This window comes from Aythya ferina (genome assembly GCF_964211825.1).
Source record: "Aythya ferina genome assembly, chromosome: 1".
Lineage (NCBI taxonomy): Eukaryota > Metazoa > Chordata > Aves > Anseriformes > Anatidae > Aythya > Aythya ferina.
This window is the reverse complement of record NC_140296.1, coordinates 83,661,355-83,681,154: the sequence shown is the minus strand read 5'-3', so window position 1 is coordinate 83,681,154 and position 19,800 is coordinate 83,661,355. Positions and strand designations below refer to the sequence as shown.

Here is a 19,800-nt window from a genome sequence, read left to right as displayed (position 1 = left end):
TTCTGGATTTTTTTTTTTTTTTTTTTTTTTTTTGCTCTTCCATCAGATTTGATTATAATAAACTGACTGTGAAAAGGACTGATCTTGTACCTTTGAGCTTATAATCACTTTTACCTCCCACAAACATGTATTTCACGCTGTGGGCCATAGCTGGGTATTCCACAGCTTTAACAGCCTCCCTAAGCCCTCAATTCTGAGAACTTATTCCGAAACCCTTAGGGGAAATGTCCATAATTCCCATAAACTGTTTCAGAAAAATACAAATCTCTGCGTTATTCTCCAGTCCCAGTCAAGATGCCAAAGAGAAAGTTACTCTAAATCACCAGCATAAATAAAATTAAAGTTTATGAGCAAAGACACACAGTTAACACTAATTCCATAAAAATACCACCGATAACACATGGTGTCATTTCCCTTCAGTCTCAGTGAGGTTAACTAAGCTGTTACCCATCTTGTTACAAAATGCTCTACAAAATACATTACAAAAAGATCAGAAGATTCGTCCTTGCCACTATTAGTTACCAAATCTAAAAATATTTATTAAGTCTACACTTTTTTTTAAAAGCTTGAGAAAGGAATAGAACAAAGTAGCAGCAGTTAGCAGGTTAAAAGAAAAAAAAAACAACACACCATTATTCCATATTTTTTAACCTTTCCTCTTTCTCTGTTTGCACAGCCTAATTTTGGAAAATAAAATCCACAAAAATTTGCACAAGTGTATGACATCAAAGAATTAAATCAGTGAAGGTATTTACAATCCTGTGTTATTTGTTTTACACTGACTACAAACTAACGTGCTAGAGTTACACGCGTACACGGTAAGCGTGGCCTCCACCCAGGGAAAATGAATAACTTAAACAGGTCAAAGCAACACGTTAGAGAATGTCACGTTTACATTCAGAAGTTCAGGGAACAGACGGATCAATGTAATAGCCTCTTACAACACACAAAGAGCATTAGAAAATGTTTCAGAGTCATGGTTCAGCGCTCTAATAAAATAATCCTCCCTTTCAGCTTATTATTCCAACAAGAAAAATTAGACCCTTAAGTGACTCCAGGAAGACGCACAAAAACATCAAAAGCTTTAAGAAGGGTAGGTAGTAGTCTACAAAACACTTCTGCAATTTTGGGAAAATGGTAGCTTTTAAAAAAAACATTAGTATATTAAGGATAACTGGCACCAAGAAAAGCTGCTTTATTGAGTTAGATAAAACGATTCTTAAATTCAAAGCCAAATCCTAGCACTGATTACACTGGTTTGGATCACAGAAACACTACTCTCTACCCACAGAAGAGTACTGTGGAACTAATTACTGCTGGTGAGATGCTGCATATACGAGGAATATTATAATAAAGGTTTTGTACTGGTCTGACTGGGACAGTCGGCTTTCTTCACAGCAGCCCACACGGTGCTGTGCTTCAGATCTGCGACCAAAACAAGAGGCGATGACACAGCAGTGGTTTTGCTACTGCCCAGCAGCTTCGAGGTTCTCTTTCCCAGTGAGTGGGCTGGAGTAGGCAAGAAGCCAGGAGGGAACACAGCCAGGACAGGGTGGCTGACCCCAGCTGGCCAAAAGGCTGTCCCACACTAGAAAATGTCACCCTCAGCAACAGAAAGCCGGGGGGGGGGCTGTCTTCCAAGACAGCTGCTACTCGGGACACCAGCCTGCTAGCGGGAGGAGGTGAGTGCCTTGCCATCACTCATTTCTCTTCCTCTTTCCCTCTCTTACTAAACTCTCTCTCAGCTCATGAGTTTTCTCACGGTTGCTCTTCCTATTTCCCCCCCCGCCCATTGGGGAAGAGGGAGGGGAGGCAGGCGGCTGTGTGGGTGCTGAGCTCCTGGCCGTGCTGTACACCTACTGCTCATCTTGAGGTTACTCCACACGTGCTGTTTACCACCGCGCTATCTCCTGCTGCTCATCTGGGCATTACGTCACCACCTCGTCGTTCAGTTTTTCAGCTATTTAAGTCAACATGACTCATCTAGTTTTTGGCTTATCCTAACCTCCTTCTCCCCAAGAGGCAAGCACTGTGTTTGTCCAATCCCACAGCCCTGGGACCATCACTGCTGGTGACTGCCACCAACCCCTCAAGCAACAGCTGTGCTGCACCAGGCCTCCCACAGTTACTAAAGAAACGGGGCAGCTCCTCACAAACACTGCCATTGAACACTGCTGCTGCCATCCACTGAGCCAAGGGGATGCAAGCAGACTTCAGCTATCCACAGTTTGTATCGCCAGTGGGAGGGACTGTGATTTCCTTCTTCTTCCTTAGCTGTCTGGATGCTATTTACCTTCTCCTGAAGATCAAACCAAAGATGAGCTCAGTAGTCTTTATGATATTTACTTCAGCAAATTACATAATGATATCTCGATGTTCTCCTTAACTACTGCAAAATATCTTTTTCTCTGCTTTTCTCTCCCTTGCCTTTTCACCTTTACTGTTATTTCTACTGCAATCCATGATATATATATGAGAACTGGAAACAAGGACATACATTGCTTAATGAATAGCATTTCACTTCCTAACACTGCTCTACTGTTCTCTTATCTTTTGCCTGCATCAGCATTTTGCTTTCAGAACTTGACACATCTGATATTCCTGACGTCCTAGGAATTAGCTTTAAATGTAACTGGATATGACAGTTCGGCTGTCCACAGCAATTTAAAGAATTTGTACTCCAAGTACACTAAAATATTGAATTCAGAATGTATGGAGTTTGATTACTGATAAAAATACGAAGTCATTCATTGCCTAATCAAAATCATTAAAAAATTAAACCAACACTAGCATTTTTTGAGGACTCTGCAGAACCAAACTAGTGAAAAACGTAACTAGCAGCATAAGATTAATGAAAGCAAACCATTTCTGAAAAAAGTCACTATCAAACAGGCATACTTCACTCCCAAAACAGCCTCCAAGTGACTGATACAGTGACAATTCTGTGATTGATCTAATTCTGCACTGTGAGCTAATACTACAGAGTACAACCTCAAAGGGAAAAAACAAAAACAAAAAACCAACCTCTCTCTCCCATACCACAGGTCGATAGTGACTGCCAAACCAAATTATTTAACTGGGACAACTCTTATGAACCTTCAAAACAATCGATACCAGGCCTTATAAAAAGCTTTGGTATCACAGATAGTGTGGGAATAGCGCTGCATGCCAGAGTGGTGCAGAGCTGTAAATAGTAACAGGTTGTACATAACAGCAGTTGCATCACACAAAGGCTTCCAGCCACTTGCTGTGCTACAGCCCTCTCAAAGAAGACCCCTTTTTGTACAATGGGGTGCAATCAGCATCTGTGCCCACAAAACCAAAAAGCAATACTCCCAAAATAATTCGAGCACAAATGTACACAGACAATTCAGCGTGCCTAACCAGCTCACGCTGGATCAAAAGGCTAGTCTGTCCATATGAAAACAAAGCCAAAGGAAAGTTATTCTATTCCAACTGAGGCAAAACTCATAGCAGGATTCTATTTAAAGCTCTGACAGACATATCTGAATACTGAAAACCTTGGAAAAGCCAAAGAAGTTAATGCCATGGTATTTTCGTGAGGCCAGAAAGATCTCATGTAAAGAATATATTTAGTTTTACAAAAACGAGACATGATGTATAAATACCTCAGAGAAAAAATTCTGGGCATCAAAATGATCCTAACCTACCAATGAAAGCTGTAACAAAATTGCTGGTTGGAAGTGAAGCCAGTAAGATTTTTTTAAAAGGCAATAAAGTCTGACTAGCATTCATCTTTTTGATCGGATTCTGTGGTTAGCATACCAATGGCTAGCAGTCAGGTCAAGACTTTTTCTGGAAGGTACATCTAAATCAAACAAGGTCTTCGAGCACACAGATAGCAGTAGAAAAACACAGCTGCGTGCAATAAGCAGTAGGTAATTACTTTATAGTCCTTTTAGCACTAAACTTTGTGAAAGTCTTAGCCAATCTCTCCACTAAAGTTGCATTATAAAAGCCTTCTGTGTGTAAAAGAGTCTTATAATAGCCGTCTTCTAAAAGAAGATCAATAATTAAGCTCAGAGACATCAGGCTGCTTTCAATCTCTACTTTCCAACCCCGCCATCTTGTTGTTCAAATTTTGTCTGCTCGTTACCTTGTCATTTTTTTTTTGTTTTGTTTGTTTCTAATCATGTTTTCAGTCCCAGCGCTGATGCCTTCCCGCTGCCAACAGGACAAGGTGAAGTGTACACACTCCTGCAGGAATCTGACCTAGCACTGCACACCCAAATGACAACACCTGACAGCAGCGCCAGGACCTGGCCTGCTCTTCCTGCCAGCTTTGGAACAGGCCTGCACGTTTCCTCAAGGCAGGTAAGTGCGATGGGGACCACAAGCTAACCAACTTCATACCAAAGATTGCATTTAAATACGAGGAGGATCCGTTGCTCATCTTTTCCTCCAGAACACGTCAGCACCCTGACGGCATGTCCTCGCTGTGATTATCTGCCGCACGCCCCAGTTGTTCACAGCACAGCATGACTGCAAAATTACTGCCTTGGTGATACTCCTCAGTGCCAGGCTTTGCAGCAGCTGCCACAGCCACTTTGTTTTTAACCAATGAAATCAGGACCTCCTAAACCACGCTCCACAACAAGAGCTCCTTCAGCCCGTGATTCGCTGTCTTCTTCCTTAAGTATACACTTGGTGTTTCTGTCCAAAGTCACGAGCACTATGCGGTCTGTGATCGCTACCATATGACAAACAGCTGGGGAGAAGTGCCACTCTGTTAGGCTTTACCTACACACATACGGAGCTAACAAAAAACAAGTTTAACCCCAGCTACAAAATCCATCCAAAACATTTGAGACAGAGAGCACAGAAGTCTGCAGCTCCAACCGGCCAGGACGGCTTTAGTACTAAACAAGCTCCAAAAGCACGGAATACCTGATAAAAGGTACTTCATCAGCTGAGCAGCAGCGAGACTATTACCTTAGCATAGCTTCCCTGTGTACATTCACAAAACAGCAATAGCAAAACAAAGTGATTCTTTCACGCATAATCAAAGGATTGCATGTAATTCACATCATTTCTCTTTATTTGTGCTCAGTTATTTTGTAAATAACCTTTTCAGTACAAGTGCTCTGCTCAAGAAGCATTCATTAGTAGCCCTGCTGCCAGTTGTTTACTGTCAACAGCGTGACCCAAACTATGCAGCAGCAGCACAGAACTTGCTAGCTTGGGCACAGCCCTGCAATAGTTTGGCCGTGAGGTTCCTGGCTCCAAGCTAGCCCTTAGCAAGCCAGGAGGAGTGAGCGCAAGCCTCTCTGGGTGCTTTTTCAGACACTCAGGCACTGCTAGACACAGAAACTTCACTCTCCAGCAGAGACTCCCAGTTGGTTATTTGCTTTCCCCAGACGTGCTCGACTGCCCAGTTACCCACGTACATGTATGTAGCTGCCATGGCAGGCTACTGGCCCTTCCAAATTAACCTGCACTCCTGTAAGGCTGGCTCTGCCTGCACAGATGAAGCAAATTTAAATTAGGATATTCTATCAGAGCTGACACAAAATACAGATCTCCAGTACTGGTATCCCCCACCCCCCAAAACAGTCCAACCCCAAAAGCGCACAAAGCCTCCCGCACCTGAATGTCTCTATTTAGAAGCTTGTTGCAGAAAAGCTATTTTAGCAATTACAACTGTGGCATTTAGGAATGCCTGCACTTGGAAGCCTACCAAAATAGCTTCCAGGGTAACTACCAAGTTTAGAAGTACACGTGTGAGTCCAGGTTTTGGGGGGCTGTTGGGGAGAGTGGAGGGGGTTAGACCAGAATAATTATAGAAGCCTGTATAAACCTAGAATAACACACTAACATTAAAAAGGTCAAAGCTTTATTTTAGTAAAACGCATTTGCGGAAGGTCATTCTACTGCAAAGGAATGAGATTGCACAGGAACTTTGGGAAGTGCAACTAGTAGGAAAGAAATTAACTGAGCAGTTTCGAGAGGAGCGTGCAAACAGAAAACGAACACAGGACAAAAGGAAAAAGCAGCACAGACAATCCGTGTGTTGTTTGTGACACAGAGGTCCCAAGCCCATGACACTGTCACCTCTTACAAAGCTGTGGCAGCTACAAGGACAGACACACACTTGACAGAAAGTAAATAACATAGGGCAGAACATGGTATGGGGACACAAATAGGACTCAGCTAGAAAAAAAAAAAAAAACAACAGAAAGTCACTGCTTGAAGTATTGCTTTCTGTTTTGTTTCACTGTGTTGTTTTTTTCATGTTAATGAGTTAGTTTAAGTAGCTAAACTGTTTTTTGTAGTAGTTGCACTGAGTTAAGCTTTTAAATGCAGTTAAGTTTAAGTTGCAGTGAGTGCAGTTTTTAAATGCACAATGTAATCAGTTTATAGCAGCTGCCTAAGACCAGAATTTCTTCTTCCCATCGAGCAGTCAGGCCAGGTAAACATAGCTCAACTGCACCCTTAGTGTCACACTCCGCAAGCCTGGCCTATTTGCTCTCTTGAGAGCTCGTCCCCTGTGTCATCCATCAGTAAATTCTTTTTCGGGTAGCTCAGGCAGAAGTAATGTAGTCACCTGACACACTGAGTCTTGTCCAAGCTTTCCATGCCTACAGCACCAGAGCTCTTGCCCCAACATCCACCACGTTGGCATTTTGTTGCCAATTTCCCCCCAAGGCCTCTGAAGTCTCCAGTCAAACTTGAAAACACCCAAAACCCTCAACACCGAGGGCTGCACAAGTTAAGTAACTGCGTGGTTTTAAACCTATTTGATTAAGCCACTGTAATCTTCCTACTCAGGTTTCCTCAGTAAACATGCACGCTAAAGAGAAAGTCAGCGGAGATGTAAGCAGCCCACGCGGCTTACTAAGATCAAGCTGACAGTTTCAGCAAGACGCAGCATAAACTACTAATCTTGTAAACTCCTGAACACATCCCATGGTGATCTCAGGAGCCTAAACTGCAGGTATTTCTTTCTTTTCTGCCGAGGTTTTAAATGATAAAGATTGCGCAGTTTTCTGTCAGTCTTCAAGCATGACTGCGCTCACCTATTTACCATCAGCACACACCAGAGTTCACAGCCACATCCCGTGACAGCAGCTGGGAGCAGACCCAGAGAACAGCGCTGGCCAGGCTGTAACATATTGGCCTTACTCTGGTCATTTCAGCTAACTGAAATCAGGCTTAAAATGAAGAAATAGGGCTACTTCCTCCTGGAGAAGACGGAGACATTTTTTAAACCATGAAGTAATACAAATACTATGAGGTTAAAAAAAACAGCATTATTAAAAGGTTGGCACAGCAGAGATATCCAACAGCAAGTAGTACCGCAGGGACAACTCGGGATGGTGGAAATCTTCACCACAATGTTATGCTTTCCCAGAACACCAGAGACATTAAAGTAAAAACTGAAGTCTTCATACCCCTCTAGTCACAACTCAAGAGCCTCACAAATATCCACGCTTTCCCAGCAACAGCTCGCAAACTGAACGTTCAATTAGTCAATGGCGAAATGAATTATTGAGTGCCAGGACAAAAATAGAGACACTCTGGTTTTAAGCCGCTGCAGAGAGGCATGGCATAAGCAGCATAAACACTGGGTAAGGAGAGCACAGCAGCGAAGAAATGCGTGGGGAAGGCCAAGACAGACTCGTGCACAGAGCCGAGGAGGGCAGCATGGGTGTTAGTTGCGTTCCCTTTTTGATGCAACCCAGGACGAGGCGTGCTGCTGCTTTTTGTTTTGTTTTCACGATTAAAACCCCTGCGTCACGGAGGCACCGTGGCAGGAACACTCCCGGCGCTGGCTCCTCCACCTCGCAGCCTTCTTTTGCCTCTTCCACTCCTGATCGCCTCCCGCCTCACCACCACGGCCTGCTCTCTGCCTTCCCCTGCTGCTGCTGCTGGGGTTACAGCGCGCAGGCGGCCCGCTGGCGGCAGCCCAGCAACCTCTGACCCAGATCGGCCCAACTTACTGACACCCCCAGCGCCTCGCCCGCTCCCCCACCGCCACCGCAGCCGCTCCCAGCCCGGGCGCCGTGCCCCCGAGGAGCCACCCCTGGGTGTGCACCGGGAACGCCGCCTGAAGGGGGCACAAACGGCTGCCGCCCCTCCTGCGGCCTGGGGGCAGCCCCCTGGGACCCCCCCGCTCCCCGCTCCCCGCTGCCACTCACCGAAGTCGAGGAACTGCTTGATGGAGAGCGGCGAGGGCGAGAAGCGCGAGTAGTACTCGATCTGCTTGGGGATCGGGCTCTTCAGCAGCGCCCCGCACAGCCGCATGGCGCCTCCCTCCCTCCCTCCCTCCACGCCGCCCCTAGCGCGCTGCGGCGCCGCGGCCACCCGCGCTCATGCCCGGGGGCAGCTCACGCCCGGCACGGCCCGGCCCGGCCCAGCCCCAGCGCCCGGCCCAGCACGGCCCAGCCCGGCCCGGCCCGGCCCGGCTCGGCTCGGCACGGCGGGAGGGGCGAGCGCAGCAGGCCCGCCCCCCGCCCCCGCGCAGGCGCGCGCGGCGGCGGTTGGAGCCCCCCCGCCTTCCCCAACGGCCGCGGCGCTGAGGCGGGGAGCCCCTCGCAGCGCTCAGCCCCGCTGTGTGCCCCCCAGTCCAACCTCTGACCTAACGCTAACCAGCCCTCCACCAAACCATATCCCTGAGCTCTACATCTAAACGTCTTTTAAAGACCTCCAGGGATGGGGACTCCACCACTTCCCTGGGCAGCCCGTCCCAATGCCTCACAACCCCTTCCATAAAGAAGTTCTTCCTAACATCCAACCTAAAACTCCCCTGGCGCAACTTTGCAGTCCTGTGCTTTAGACCCATCTATAGCAAATGAATCTAATGGCAAGTTGTCACAAATTCCTTCATCTTTTCCCCAATACAAACCCCAGCACATTCAAGGTATTACTATAATTTTGTAACCGAATCACAGGAGGAAGAGGTACTCTTCAGTTCTGAATGTCTCTCTCCATCCTTCCTAACGTGATTGCCCTTACAGAATTTGAGACTGAGAAATCGTGACCTAATGTACAAAATAACTTCTAATAGCTGGAAAACGTTTTAAAATCACTTCAATTGCAGGTTACAGAAATAACCGTCCTGAAGAGACATGTCATGTAATCAAGGCTGACAAAATGAAACATCTCCTGTAATTCTGAAGCTTTTTTGGCAGATGACGAAAAGTGTTTTTAAACTTTTGCTATACACTCTTCAGGGTCTGATTGCAATTTATCTACAACGTATCTTTGAAATGAATTAGAGAATTATGTGGCAGCAAGTATTATCTTTTCCCATTACAGACAGAATTATCTCTCCCCAAATTAACACAAACATTAGCAGCTACAAAGGATGATACATCGTCAAAAATTAAGCCACATGGTTATGTATACCTTTTACATTCTCAAGTAATCCTAACATGATTTCACTTCTGCCTCGAAAATAGCAAGACCACAATTACTTAAGGAGATGTCTTTCTAAACACAAAACATTTTTTTGCAATATAAACTATGTCGCTGCATTGCTTTGTTGGGAATTTCTTAAAACCTACGTTCACCAGACCAGATAAAAATTGGAATTGCATTTGTCTGTTCTGACACAGACTGAAGAACATAATGAGGCACTGGAGAGCAGAGCTTTGCTGTTCTCATCAAATGGACGTTCAACAACTCCTCTCTGCCCTGGAGGGTCCGGTCACATAACCAACAGATTGAGTTCTCTGAAAAATCTTCTTACACACGGTCCAGACAAATACAGCTGACAAACTCACCCAACAATGCTGCCTAACCTCGTACATGTGAAGACTGCAAGACTTGGCTGAGTGAACGTAAAGTGCATGTAGATAAACCTAGGATTGTCTTACCAATTGAAGACAGCAACAAGCATATGCATAATCCTAGTTCTTAATCTACCTGAAAAAAAAAAAAAAAAAAAAAAAAAGAGAGAGAGAAATTAGTGGCATAAACCCTGTTAAGTAGAAAATGTCACTGGGATCAATAGATGTAAACTGTAAACTCACGATTTTGTCTCCTCAGGAAGCTTTGCACATGTAATGAAATGGCTGAGAACTGTGTGGTGACCACACAAGACACTGCAGTGAACTGCAAGGGGAGGAAAGAGATTTGGCTTGGCAATTGGGTTGTTGTTTTGCTTCCCAGAATCACCAGCATCCCTGCTCAACCTGAGATATCCCTCACAGAACATAATGGGGTAATCAGAAGTCTCTAGGATCATTTAGAAATTAATGATGTAACGTAATGACTAGAAATTAAACTTTGCTGTAATTGGCTTCATACTGTGTGGAAAGAAGTGGAGTACCTAGAGGAAAACTCAGAACTGACAACAAACCATTCACACAGGCTTTCGCCTACACTTTGATGTTAGAAAATCAAGGAAGTAATGGAAACCGTGCAAATATGCTTTAAGCAGACAGGAGAAGCAGGAGCTCATCTTCAAGATGAGGACATCGCAGTTGTATATTTTGCCATAGGTATTTATTAAAACATTCATATCATGTTTGTCAAAGTAAACTCTTGGATTTTGCTTACTTGGAGCTTTGTTTCCTGAACAGTCACTGAAATCAGTATCTATGTTCACAAAGAGGGGTAGGACCTTGCTGTAAAAATCATGATTGGTCAAAAATCATTTTCAAGGTAATATCTGCAAATATATCTTTATTCTTTGGTAATAGATAGATAGATAGATAGATAGATAGATAGATAGATAGATAGATAGATAGATAGATAAAGGCTTCTTTAACCATTTCACTACTTAGCATTTTTGATAGTTCTGTCTTACTCCTAATTTCCTAGTTTATTTCCTAGCTCAAACTCACGTGTGTATTTTCTGCATAGAAGAAAGTTCCTTGTCATAAGCTGTGCTCAGAGTGTGGCCTGGCGACACACCCAGACCCGGGAAGTGCCCCCAGGCCCAGCAGCGCAGAGAAATCCTGAGAACCTGAGCACCACGGTCGGATGGACAGACAGACATCCAGCAGGGCCACCTTCACCACAGCTCCTTCCCTTAAGCTCCTAGAGGTTGGTTTTCATTACTTCTCTATCACTTCCACACTGCTCCTGGAGGTGAAGAGGGCCAGAAATACTCTCTGATATTCTTTGCTCTGCTTCCCCCTGCCCCTGCCTGGCCCCTCAAGGGTTCCCACTGTCTCTGGTGAGCACATAGGCGGACCAGCCCATGTTCAGGGGTTCACTGCTTTTGGCTCCCTTCATGCAGAGCATACACTTTCCTGCTTAACACCCATGTGTGTGAGCAGTCTCGATATGAGAACTCAGTGGAGCCACAGGGATGAAGAAGGAGCACTTGCAGTAGTCAGAAATTCGGTTACTAGAAATGAAAGGCCTTGCCCAAATTCGAGTTTTCTTAGTGCTTGTTTAGAGTTAGAAATTACTCCTATAGAAAATTGCTCCCATAGAAATTTGTAGCAAAATTTCATCTGGGAAGTCCAGAAGTCGTGTTTTTGTTAACTTTTCAGATCTTCTTTCAGGACCTGTATATTACACGTGCTTCTGTTTTCAGGGAGCAACAAAAGCCTTTAAAGTTTAGCCCGATTAAGATTTATTCTCATCGAACACTTCAGATTGTTAAAACACCAGAGCCATAATCTCCTTAACAAAGCTTGTTTTTCTTCACTACAGAATACTTGCTAGCTGCAGGGGATTCCACATAATGAACTCCTTTGTATATGTGTCAGAGGAGGGGAAAAGGAATGTTAAACTGTAAACCAAGAAAACATGGTTATTAGTGTTTTCTGGACACAATGTCTCTGTGGAATTCATAGTAATTTTTTAACAGCAACAACAACAAAAAAAGCTATATTGAAGTTATTGCACCCCTATATCTTAAAGTTCAGAAGCACTCATTGAGAATGGGTATAATACAATTGAAACACTAACAATAACAGTAACCAATAACAGTTATTTTGGGGAAATTCACGCAGAGAATTAGAGTCCCAAAGTACATTTTACAAAGCGACAGAAAAAAACAGCACAGAACAAGAAAAACTGGTATAGTAGTGAGATGTTTCAAACAAATTACTTCTGCTCATAGTACTAATTTTTCTCAATAAGACTGCTGTATTTTCCCACCTGCCATTATGTGCTTTCAAGGGGAAATTAAAGTAATGGATCATGCAAAGCCACATCGGGAACACACGGAGTTAGAAGGGAATAAGGCTTCTTGATGAAGCTTTCTTAAACTTTAAAAAAGACTTGTTTTCATTTTTAATACTTTATGTCTTCCTAACATTTATGCACGCAGATGGGTAAATTTGGATGGGCTATTACTCATAATGGTCAGGAAAAAAAGGTTTCTTTACCAAGTTTTTTTGCCAGAAAAAGCTGGTTGTCACTGTATTTAGTATTCTTCATCCCAGTTATCTAACCAGAAAAGCTCAGAGATCTTACCAAAACAAATATCAGGGGCTATCAAAAATTATATTCAGCAAATCTAAGAGTTTGGAGTTAAATATATATATATATATATGTATGTATATATATATATATATATATGACTTTGTAAATAACAGTTACTATATAAAAATGCTTGTGAAAACATTTATAATTAGTTGGCTCAGAAGGATTAGGTTTTTTTAGATTATGAACTCCACGTGTCTCTTAATTACATAGCTATCCTCAGTAATTTGCTTTAGAAGAAGTAGAGCTGGCTGCCACCATGGTGGCACTGTCAGCTGTCTGTCAGATGACACCATCTGTTTGTCCAATATTAACAGACAGAGCTACATTATTCTTTAACAGTTCATAAAAATTTCATCTCCGGGGAAAAAACAAGTATGTGATTTTCTTTTGCAATTGTTCGGGAGGTGCAGGAGAGAAAATACTTGCCACTAAATTACTAACAGTAAACGCATATAAAAAAAGTTTAACTACTTCTCTCAGTCAGTGAGGAAAGCTCACTTTATGAGCTTACCTACTCTTACCTTACTCTTTTCCTAACACTACACAATTAGCCACACTTTTTCCTTTTGCTTCGTGGGTGTTTTTCTCTATTCCCTTCCCTATCAGAGCTTACATCTGCCCTTTTCTCAAATGCATTTCAGAGGAAGGAGGGCAGTGAGACCAGCAGGAGCCAGGCTGTTCAAGTGCCCTGCCAGTTCCACATGGTGTGATCAGAGCCCTGAACCCCTCTGGGGGTACAGTCCTGTTGAAGGGGGTTTGCCCTTCCAGCAGGCAGGTAGAACATCAGTGGGATGGGAAGTCCCATTTTAACCAAACAGGCAGCTGACAGGAAGGAGCAATGCTTTAATCCTGGAAACTGCCTAGGAGAAGGATTCTTGCTGCCACAGTATTTTGTTCTACCTGTGCCATAAGAGCAACCATTCAAAGAAGTGAGTTAGAACTAGTGAGTTAGAGCAGGTGGAAGAGAACCATACCAGAACAACCTCTTCCCCATAAGAGTATGTCTTGGTGCTACTTTTACAATTCAAATGTTCAAAAATGACACGGCCAGATCCAACCTAACCAGCAAACTTATGCCAAGGATTTGTATTTAATCTTATCTTCCAGAAACAGCTTGCAAAAACACCAGCTGAGGAAGAGTCACTAGATATACATGAGAAATACACCTGTGGGTTTTGTACTGCTGTCCTAGATCCATTAGAATAGAGCTGTCAATCTTCTCCAAGGAGGAGGACAGCACCAGTTTGGCATTAAAAAGAGGGCAGTGTCCCTAAAATATTATTATTTTAAAATTTATTTTTTTTCTTCCCTCGCAGTCATCCACCACCTTGCCAGGGACTCTCCTAGAGGAAATTCAAATATTTATTTCAGTTTAAGCTGATGTAACCATACCCTGGCATACCTTACCTCAGTGCCTTTCTGTTTGCAGAAATCGAACCCTGTAGGAGTCTCAAGAGGAAAAAAATGAAAAGGAGCTAGATCTTGCTATATGGAATTTACCATGCTCAGCAACAGCAGAAGTTCTTGTTTTCTCAGGTAGATGTAATATAATCTGCAATTTAGGAGAGTAGACTTGAGTTGTCTTGGCTCTGAATGTTCTCGGCTGGAAAGCAATTCACTTTTCATTCATTTTCCTTAGAACATTTGTTTTCCACACACTCAGTTCTTGAAAAGAAAGTCAGTTTTGTCTGAAAATTGCCACAATCTTACAGGAAGTTGTTCCCATCTATGCTGGTACTCCCACTGCTTGACACCCTATAAAGTGGGCTTCTGGAGCACTGGAGAAGCAAGTTTCCCAAGGTTTTTATACCCCAGTCTCCACAGTGGTGCCATACGGACTGTCCTGAAACTGTGGCTTTTTGGTTTCTGTACAATCCATGAGTTGAGAATTAAAGATGCCAGGAAACAACATGTTTTTTGTAGACATATCAAAACATTCTTGTTTGAGAATCCACCCAATTTATTGGATTCTTTAAACAAAATAATATGGAAGTGAAGCTCCAGAAACAACTGGAAAGAAGAGCTGCTCAGCTTGTCATAGCAGAACTTTCTGAATGTTAAAAACTCTTCCAAAGCATAATTTCTGTTCCTGAGCTGCACTTTCCCGAGGTATCTCTGTGCCAAGAGGCAAACAAATGAATATAAATTATAAATCTAAATACTTTTGTAATGAATTGTCAGCCATTTTCCTCTAAAAGAAAGGAAAAAAAGTGACAGAAACAGAATTTTAGAGAAGGACAAATGCATTTTATGATTACCCTTTCTTCCAGATCTTGGCAGTAGAAAGTGGGATGAGAGAAGAGTCTGAGTTCCAGCAGCAGCTCTGCTCACTGAGGACACAGCAATACAACACTTTGTTCCTCCGCATTGATCAGTCTCCTTTTCACCCCATTATGATATTTCCCTGTATTTCATGCACCAAATGATAAAAGATTTATAATTCAGTATCGTATCAAGTGCTTTTCTGCAATCAATAAGCATTACTTCTACCAGAATGCCTCTGTATAACAAACATGCAATTACAGTGATTTTAAGTATCAGGTTTGTCTGACCTGATATGTTTTATTAACCTGTGGTTTTTAGTGTTCATAAGGTTTTTTCACTCTATATATTTAATAATGATTTTTATTTATTTTTTTAATCTTAATGTAAGCTCATGGAAAATTTAAACTAATGATTGTAGTTTCTTCAGTTTCTCTGTGAAAAGCACTTTTCTGTTTTTATTCAACCAATAAATTTTTATTGTTCCTGTTTTCATATACTTATTCTGCTTATTTATTACAGTGTAAGTGCACAGTAAAGAAACTGAGCTGGCTTATGTAATAGAAGTTAAACATTATCTTTAGCCTTTTTGTGACATCCTGAATTTAAATATAGTTTTGCACCTTTTTGCTGATACTGCCTTTTGCCAGATTCTGGAGTTCCTCTTCACTGCAGAGTACACAGCAAGATACGTTTTGTTTGATTTTCTGTAGTGGTTTCTGAACTGTAGCTTGTAGATGAGTTTAGATGAGAAAATAGGCAAACACAATGGCTGTGTCTATTTACAGTGACTCTAGAAATTAGCCCTAAATACAATTTCCAGCAAATGAAGCCCTGCAAGGAGAAAGAAAAGAACACTAAAGGAATATTGCCTCTCCTCACTGACACAAAATCTTCTGTCTGGTTTCGAACAGCACAAGAGCTGACTAGAGAGAAGCTTTTTTTGTCCACTTTGAAGAGCTGCCCCTGCACCATAACACCCATTTCCCTTTTGACAGTGGGGAGTCACATCTGAAAGTCAGTTTGGCTGCTCAGATCAGCGCCTGTAGTGGGACACAAGACCAATGCCAGATATGAAACCCACCACATTTTCAGTCAGCTTTGTGTTCCTGATCCAAGAAAGAAGCAAACACATCCCGTTCATCTGTCATGTCCACGCGCCTGATCTTGGTAAATGGAGCAGGCCTCAGTTCAGGCCTGAAGGCCCACTGTCAGCAGCTGATGGCTTTTCCACGAGTACCACTTGGCAAATTGCCTGGGTCTCTGTGCAGTTTCCTTGAAGAAGATGACTGAAAAATACTGTAATTTAACAAAAGAAACAAACATGTATGTATATATTTTAACCATTCTACCTGTGAAGCGTATTACACAGCTTGTTTTGCAAACTATTGTGGTGGTCAGCAGCGAAGCATAGCCCGAGAGTTTCATGGGTAGGGAGAAAACTTTTGTGTAAGTGCTTGCTGGTAGATGTTTGCTTTGAGATAACAGGAGTGATAAAATGCAGTTTTTTAGGTGAGAAATGGACCCCGTGCAGAAATCCGACTACATGGAAGCCTTACTTTCTCCACATTGCACCATAACACAGGTCTCCACATTTGTTGGAGGATGGATTAGCTTTGAAAGATTAGATAGGGGAATGGATAAGAACAGAAACGCTGACGGCCCAAGGTCATATTTACACTTCATTAAACAACCAAATACAAAGCATGAGGTTCTCACACTCAAATCGTTGACAATGTTTTCACATCTATGTAGTTTTAATGCTTTTCTGCTGAAATTTGGGCACACTGAAAATCAAAATAAAGAGCGGAGGCCATTTTCTCTTATTAAGTTTGCCTTTAGAAGTAATTTTCAGTTCTCCTTAGTAGACCTTCAAAAGCCCTTAACCAATTTACCAGCATTGACTTCTGGTAGTTTGGTGTCACAAATGCCTAATGAGTGTGATACAAATGCAACGTGGCCTTTCTAAGTCAGTGAAAAGGGGAAGAAATGTTCATCAGGTGCGCTTATGACAGTGAAACTACAGCATTAGCAGGCCTAGATATCTATAACCTGTTGCTCAAAATGACTGTGTATTGTATATATAACAGCTATTACTGTTGGGTGCACAAAACTAGTAAACCCCACGTTTCCAGATAAGATTCCATGTCAAACGTGAGCTGGACTTCTCAGCAGAAAGTGAAAAGGTAGCCTGGGGATGAAAAAACACTTGAGATAAAGCAGCTCTGAATGAGTTGCTCTAAGAAATTGTCTTTTGCTCGATACTTTCACAACACTCAGAGGAACACAGGGGGACTAGTGTCACTCCTCACTATCCTTTAATAATGTGTCAAAGGGAAAGTTGGATTCCAGTTCCACTAACAGGAAAAATAACCTTTCTGAGCTAGGCTTACTCAAGGAAGGAATAACAACAGGGGTTGCAGGGGTGCATTTTTAGGTGTTTTGCTTTTGTCTCCTGACTCTTTGTTAATAATGGAATGATATTTACCATCTTGTTTGTCATATTTATACCTATTATATACTTTTTCACTCGTTAAGATCAGACTTTGATTATTTTATTGTAGGTTGCATGTTTTACATGAAAAATATCCTCAGTGCTATTCAGTGACAGCTGGAAAATTAAAGTCATATGAATATTGAATATTGTTCCTCCCAAATAAAAGACCCTCTCCTTCTCACAGAAATGTTACGAGTGACACAAACTGATTACATGCCTACAGTGTGGGTGAAGTGTTTTAGATGTGCTGCAGGGATGGTCACCAAGGTATTAGATTATGACTGTAGAAACATTATGCGATGTACACTGTTTCTAAGGTACTTACCTGTCCTTCTTCATCCAGACTAGATCTTCCTTCCAAATCACATCTTATTTATCCATGAGTGTCATAGCTGGCAATTCTGGTTTAAGGCTTAACTTCACAGAAAAAAAAATAAGTAAATATCAAACTCTTTTCATCCAGAAAATCATTTCATATCATCCTTATAAATAGCTTTATTTGTGAAAATAAATGAAGAATTTCAATTGTTATGATTATTGCCAGCATCACCAGCAGGTGGAGGGAGCTGATCACCTCTACTCAGCACTGGAGAGATCACACCTGGAGTGCTGTGTCCAATGCTGGGCTCCCCAGTACAGGAGAGACCTGGACATACTGGAGAGAGCACAATGAAGGGCCATAAAGATGCTCAAGGGACTGGAGCACCTCTCCTGTGAGGAAAGGAGGAGAGGCCTGGGACTGTTCATCCTGAAGAAGAGGAGGCTCAGGGGGATCTTGTCAGTATCTGTAAATGCCTGAAGGGAGAGTGCAAAGAGGACAGAGCCAGGCTCTTTTCAGCGGTGCCCAGTGCCAGGACCAGAGGCACTGGGCACAAACTGGAGCCCAGGAGGCTCCCTCTGAGCACCAGGCAGCACTGCTGTGCTGTGCAGGTGAGGAGCCCTGGCACAGGCTGCCCAGAGAGGATGTGGGGTCTCCTCCTTGGAGATCTCCAAAAGCCACCTGGAGATGGCCCTGGGCAGCCTGCTCTGGTTGTCCCTGCTTGGGCAGAGCTTGGAGCTGTGACCTCCAGAGGTCCCTGCCAGCCTCAGCCATGCTGTGATTATAGAATGGGAATTATGAAGTATATTTTCTTACTTATTGTTACTCATCATTAGCATTCAGAGAAAAGTTTGAAATGTTTCCATACTTATTTGTTGTCTCAACTCTTTCTCCCACCAAAGAATATGTTTAAAGTACATAAATTTCTTTCAACATCTTGATTTTTGACAAACACATTGAAATGTTTTGACAAAAATTCTCCCAAGCATATATACTGATACACAGAGGCTTTTTTAAATATATATATATACACACACACACATTCTATTTCATCTTTAGGATTTGATGTAGGTTCATGGAGAGACAAAGACAAATGTGAAGCGCTTCGGTATAGGCATGGATGATTGCAGGATGTGGGAGGAGCGCATGAAAAATGGTCAGCTCAGTACAGCACACTGTTCTGCCTTGCCACATGGAGCAGATCGAAAGGAACTCCAAAGAACAACATTCATGATCCAGAAAATGGCTTAAGACATGTCTTGGCAAACAAGTTCAGGGAAGGGAAGAAGCCAAGGCAGCTCTGAGGAAGAATCTGCAGCCTGGCCCCGGCTGAAGTTGCCTGGTTGGCTTGCTAGTGCTCAGAACCAAAGGGCACTCCTTGGCTAACAGCCCTAGATAAGCCAGTGCTGAGCTGTCATGGAGTGCTGCTCACAAAAGGCTGGACTTTGCAATTCCATCCAATTTCGATCCTCGGTCTGAGAATACAGCCGGCACCTGCAGCCGTATCAGGCTCACGCCATGCCACAAACATGCAGCAAGCAGTGGGAGGCTTTCCCCCCTCCTCTCTTTCCCCAAGGCTGCCTCTGTGCCCTGCAGTGGGCACGAGCCCAAATTCAGGGAGTGCTGGTGTAGGGAGCTCAACCCGCAGAAGCAGAGAACTGTTCCCACATCCCCGCTCCTTGCCAGACCAGGGAAGAGAGGAGGTTACGGGTCCTCTCCAGGGCTGTGAGAAACCCAGGGTGAGAGGAGAGCTGCTCCTTCCAGCGTGGGGTTTGCTCAGCTGTAGTGCAGCCCCTCTTCTTTAAGCACAGCCTGACTCTAAGTGTGGTGGCAGCTTTCTGATTCTCTTATTCAGACGTCAGGCGGGAGCTCATTTAAATCGAGCCATATGTAAAGCAGATGTAGGAATGTGGCACCAGTTCCTGCCTTCAGACAAAGGTCAAAGCGAATTGAACTGGAAAATGGCATGTTCTTTCCCACCAGTTACCTCTTAAATTGCCTTCTCTTGAGAAGATTATAGATGTCTGATAATAAATCCTTTGGGGAGATGCTACATCTCATTACAAAGAAGCAACAACAGCAGTCCTGTACCAATCAAGATTTTCACTGAACTGATTAGAGAACTTTTATCGCCCAGTAGGGCAATCAAGACAAGTACACATCTCATCCATTCAAAAAAACATACAAAAACAAACAACGTTTGTAATCTTATAACTGTAAACACTTGTTTTATTGAGTGACTTACATTTCCTGTTAGGAGCAAAGCAGCTATTCCATCAAGAAGACAGTCATTTAGTCAGAAAGGCAAATA

The 19,800-nt window shown here is 43.0% G+C and overlaps 1 protein-coding gene and 2 long non-coding RNA genes across 6 annotated transcripts in view; 1 reads left to right on the top strand and 2 right to left on the bottom strand.

Moving 5' to 3' along the window:
- Positions 1 to 8,396, bottom strand: part of PDK3 (pyruvate dehydrogenase kinase 3) — a 53,337-nt gene extending 44,941 nt beyond the window's left edge. Inside the window, exons 1-2 of one of the 2 annotated variants that reach the window (XM_084492827.1) lie at positions 7,413 to 7,636; positions 7,038 to 7,202 (exon numbers count right to left, since the gene is read on the bottom strand). Coding sequence is in view for 1 of the 2 variants with exons in the window: in XM_084492826.1 (XP_084348952.1) it covers positions 8,160 to 8,265 (106 nt within the window). In the remaining variant the exon portion in view is untranslated. Of the gene's footprint in view, positions 1 to 7,037; positions 7,203 to 7,412; positions 7,637 to 8,159 lie in introns of those variants that run through there. The other variant, XM_084492826.1, reaches the window with a different exon arrangement.
- On the top strand, positions 21 to 15,170 carry LOC311421216. 3 transcript variants are annotated; one of them, XR_014684748.1, is made up of 6 exons: positions 21 to 1,682; positions 4,164 to 4,335; positions 10,012 to 10,186; positions 10,831 to 11,013; positions 13,841 to 13,947; positions 14,682 to 15,170. It is a non-coding gene; the product is annotated as an uncharacterized lncRNA (long non-coding RNA). The 3 variants fall into 3 exon arrangements; XR_014684749.1 differs by having other exon boundaries at positions 21 to 4,335; XR_014684747.1 differs by lacking the exons at positions 10,012 to 10,186; positions 10,831 to 11,013; positions 13,841 to 13,947.
- Positions 5,042 to 6,558, bottom strand: LOC311421238. The gene is made up of 2 exons (XR_014684761.1): positions 5,608 to 6,558; positions 5,042 to 5,479 (listed from the first exon to the last, which is right to left on the bottom strand). It is a non-coding gene; the product is annotated as an uncharacterized lncRNA (long non-coding RNA).
- Positions 15,171 to 19,800: the final 4,630 nt, after the last annotated feature.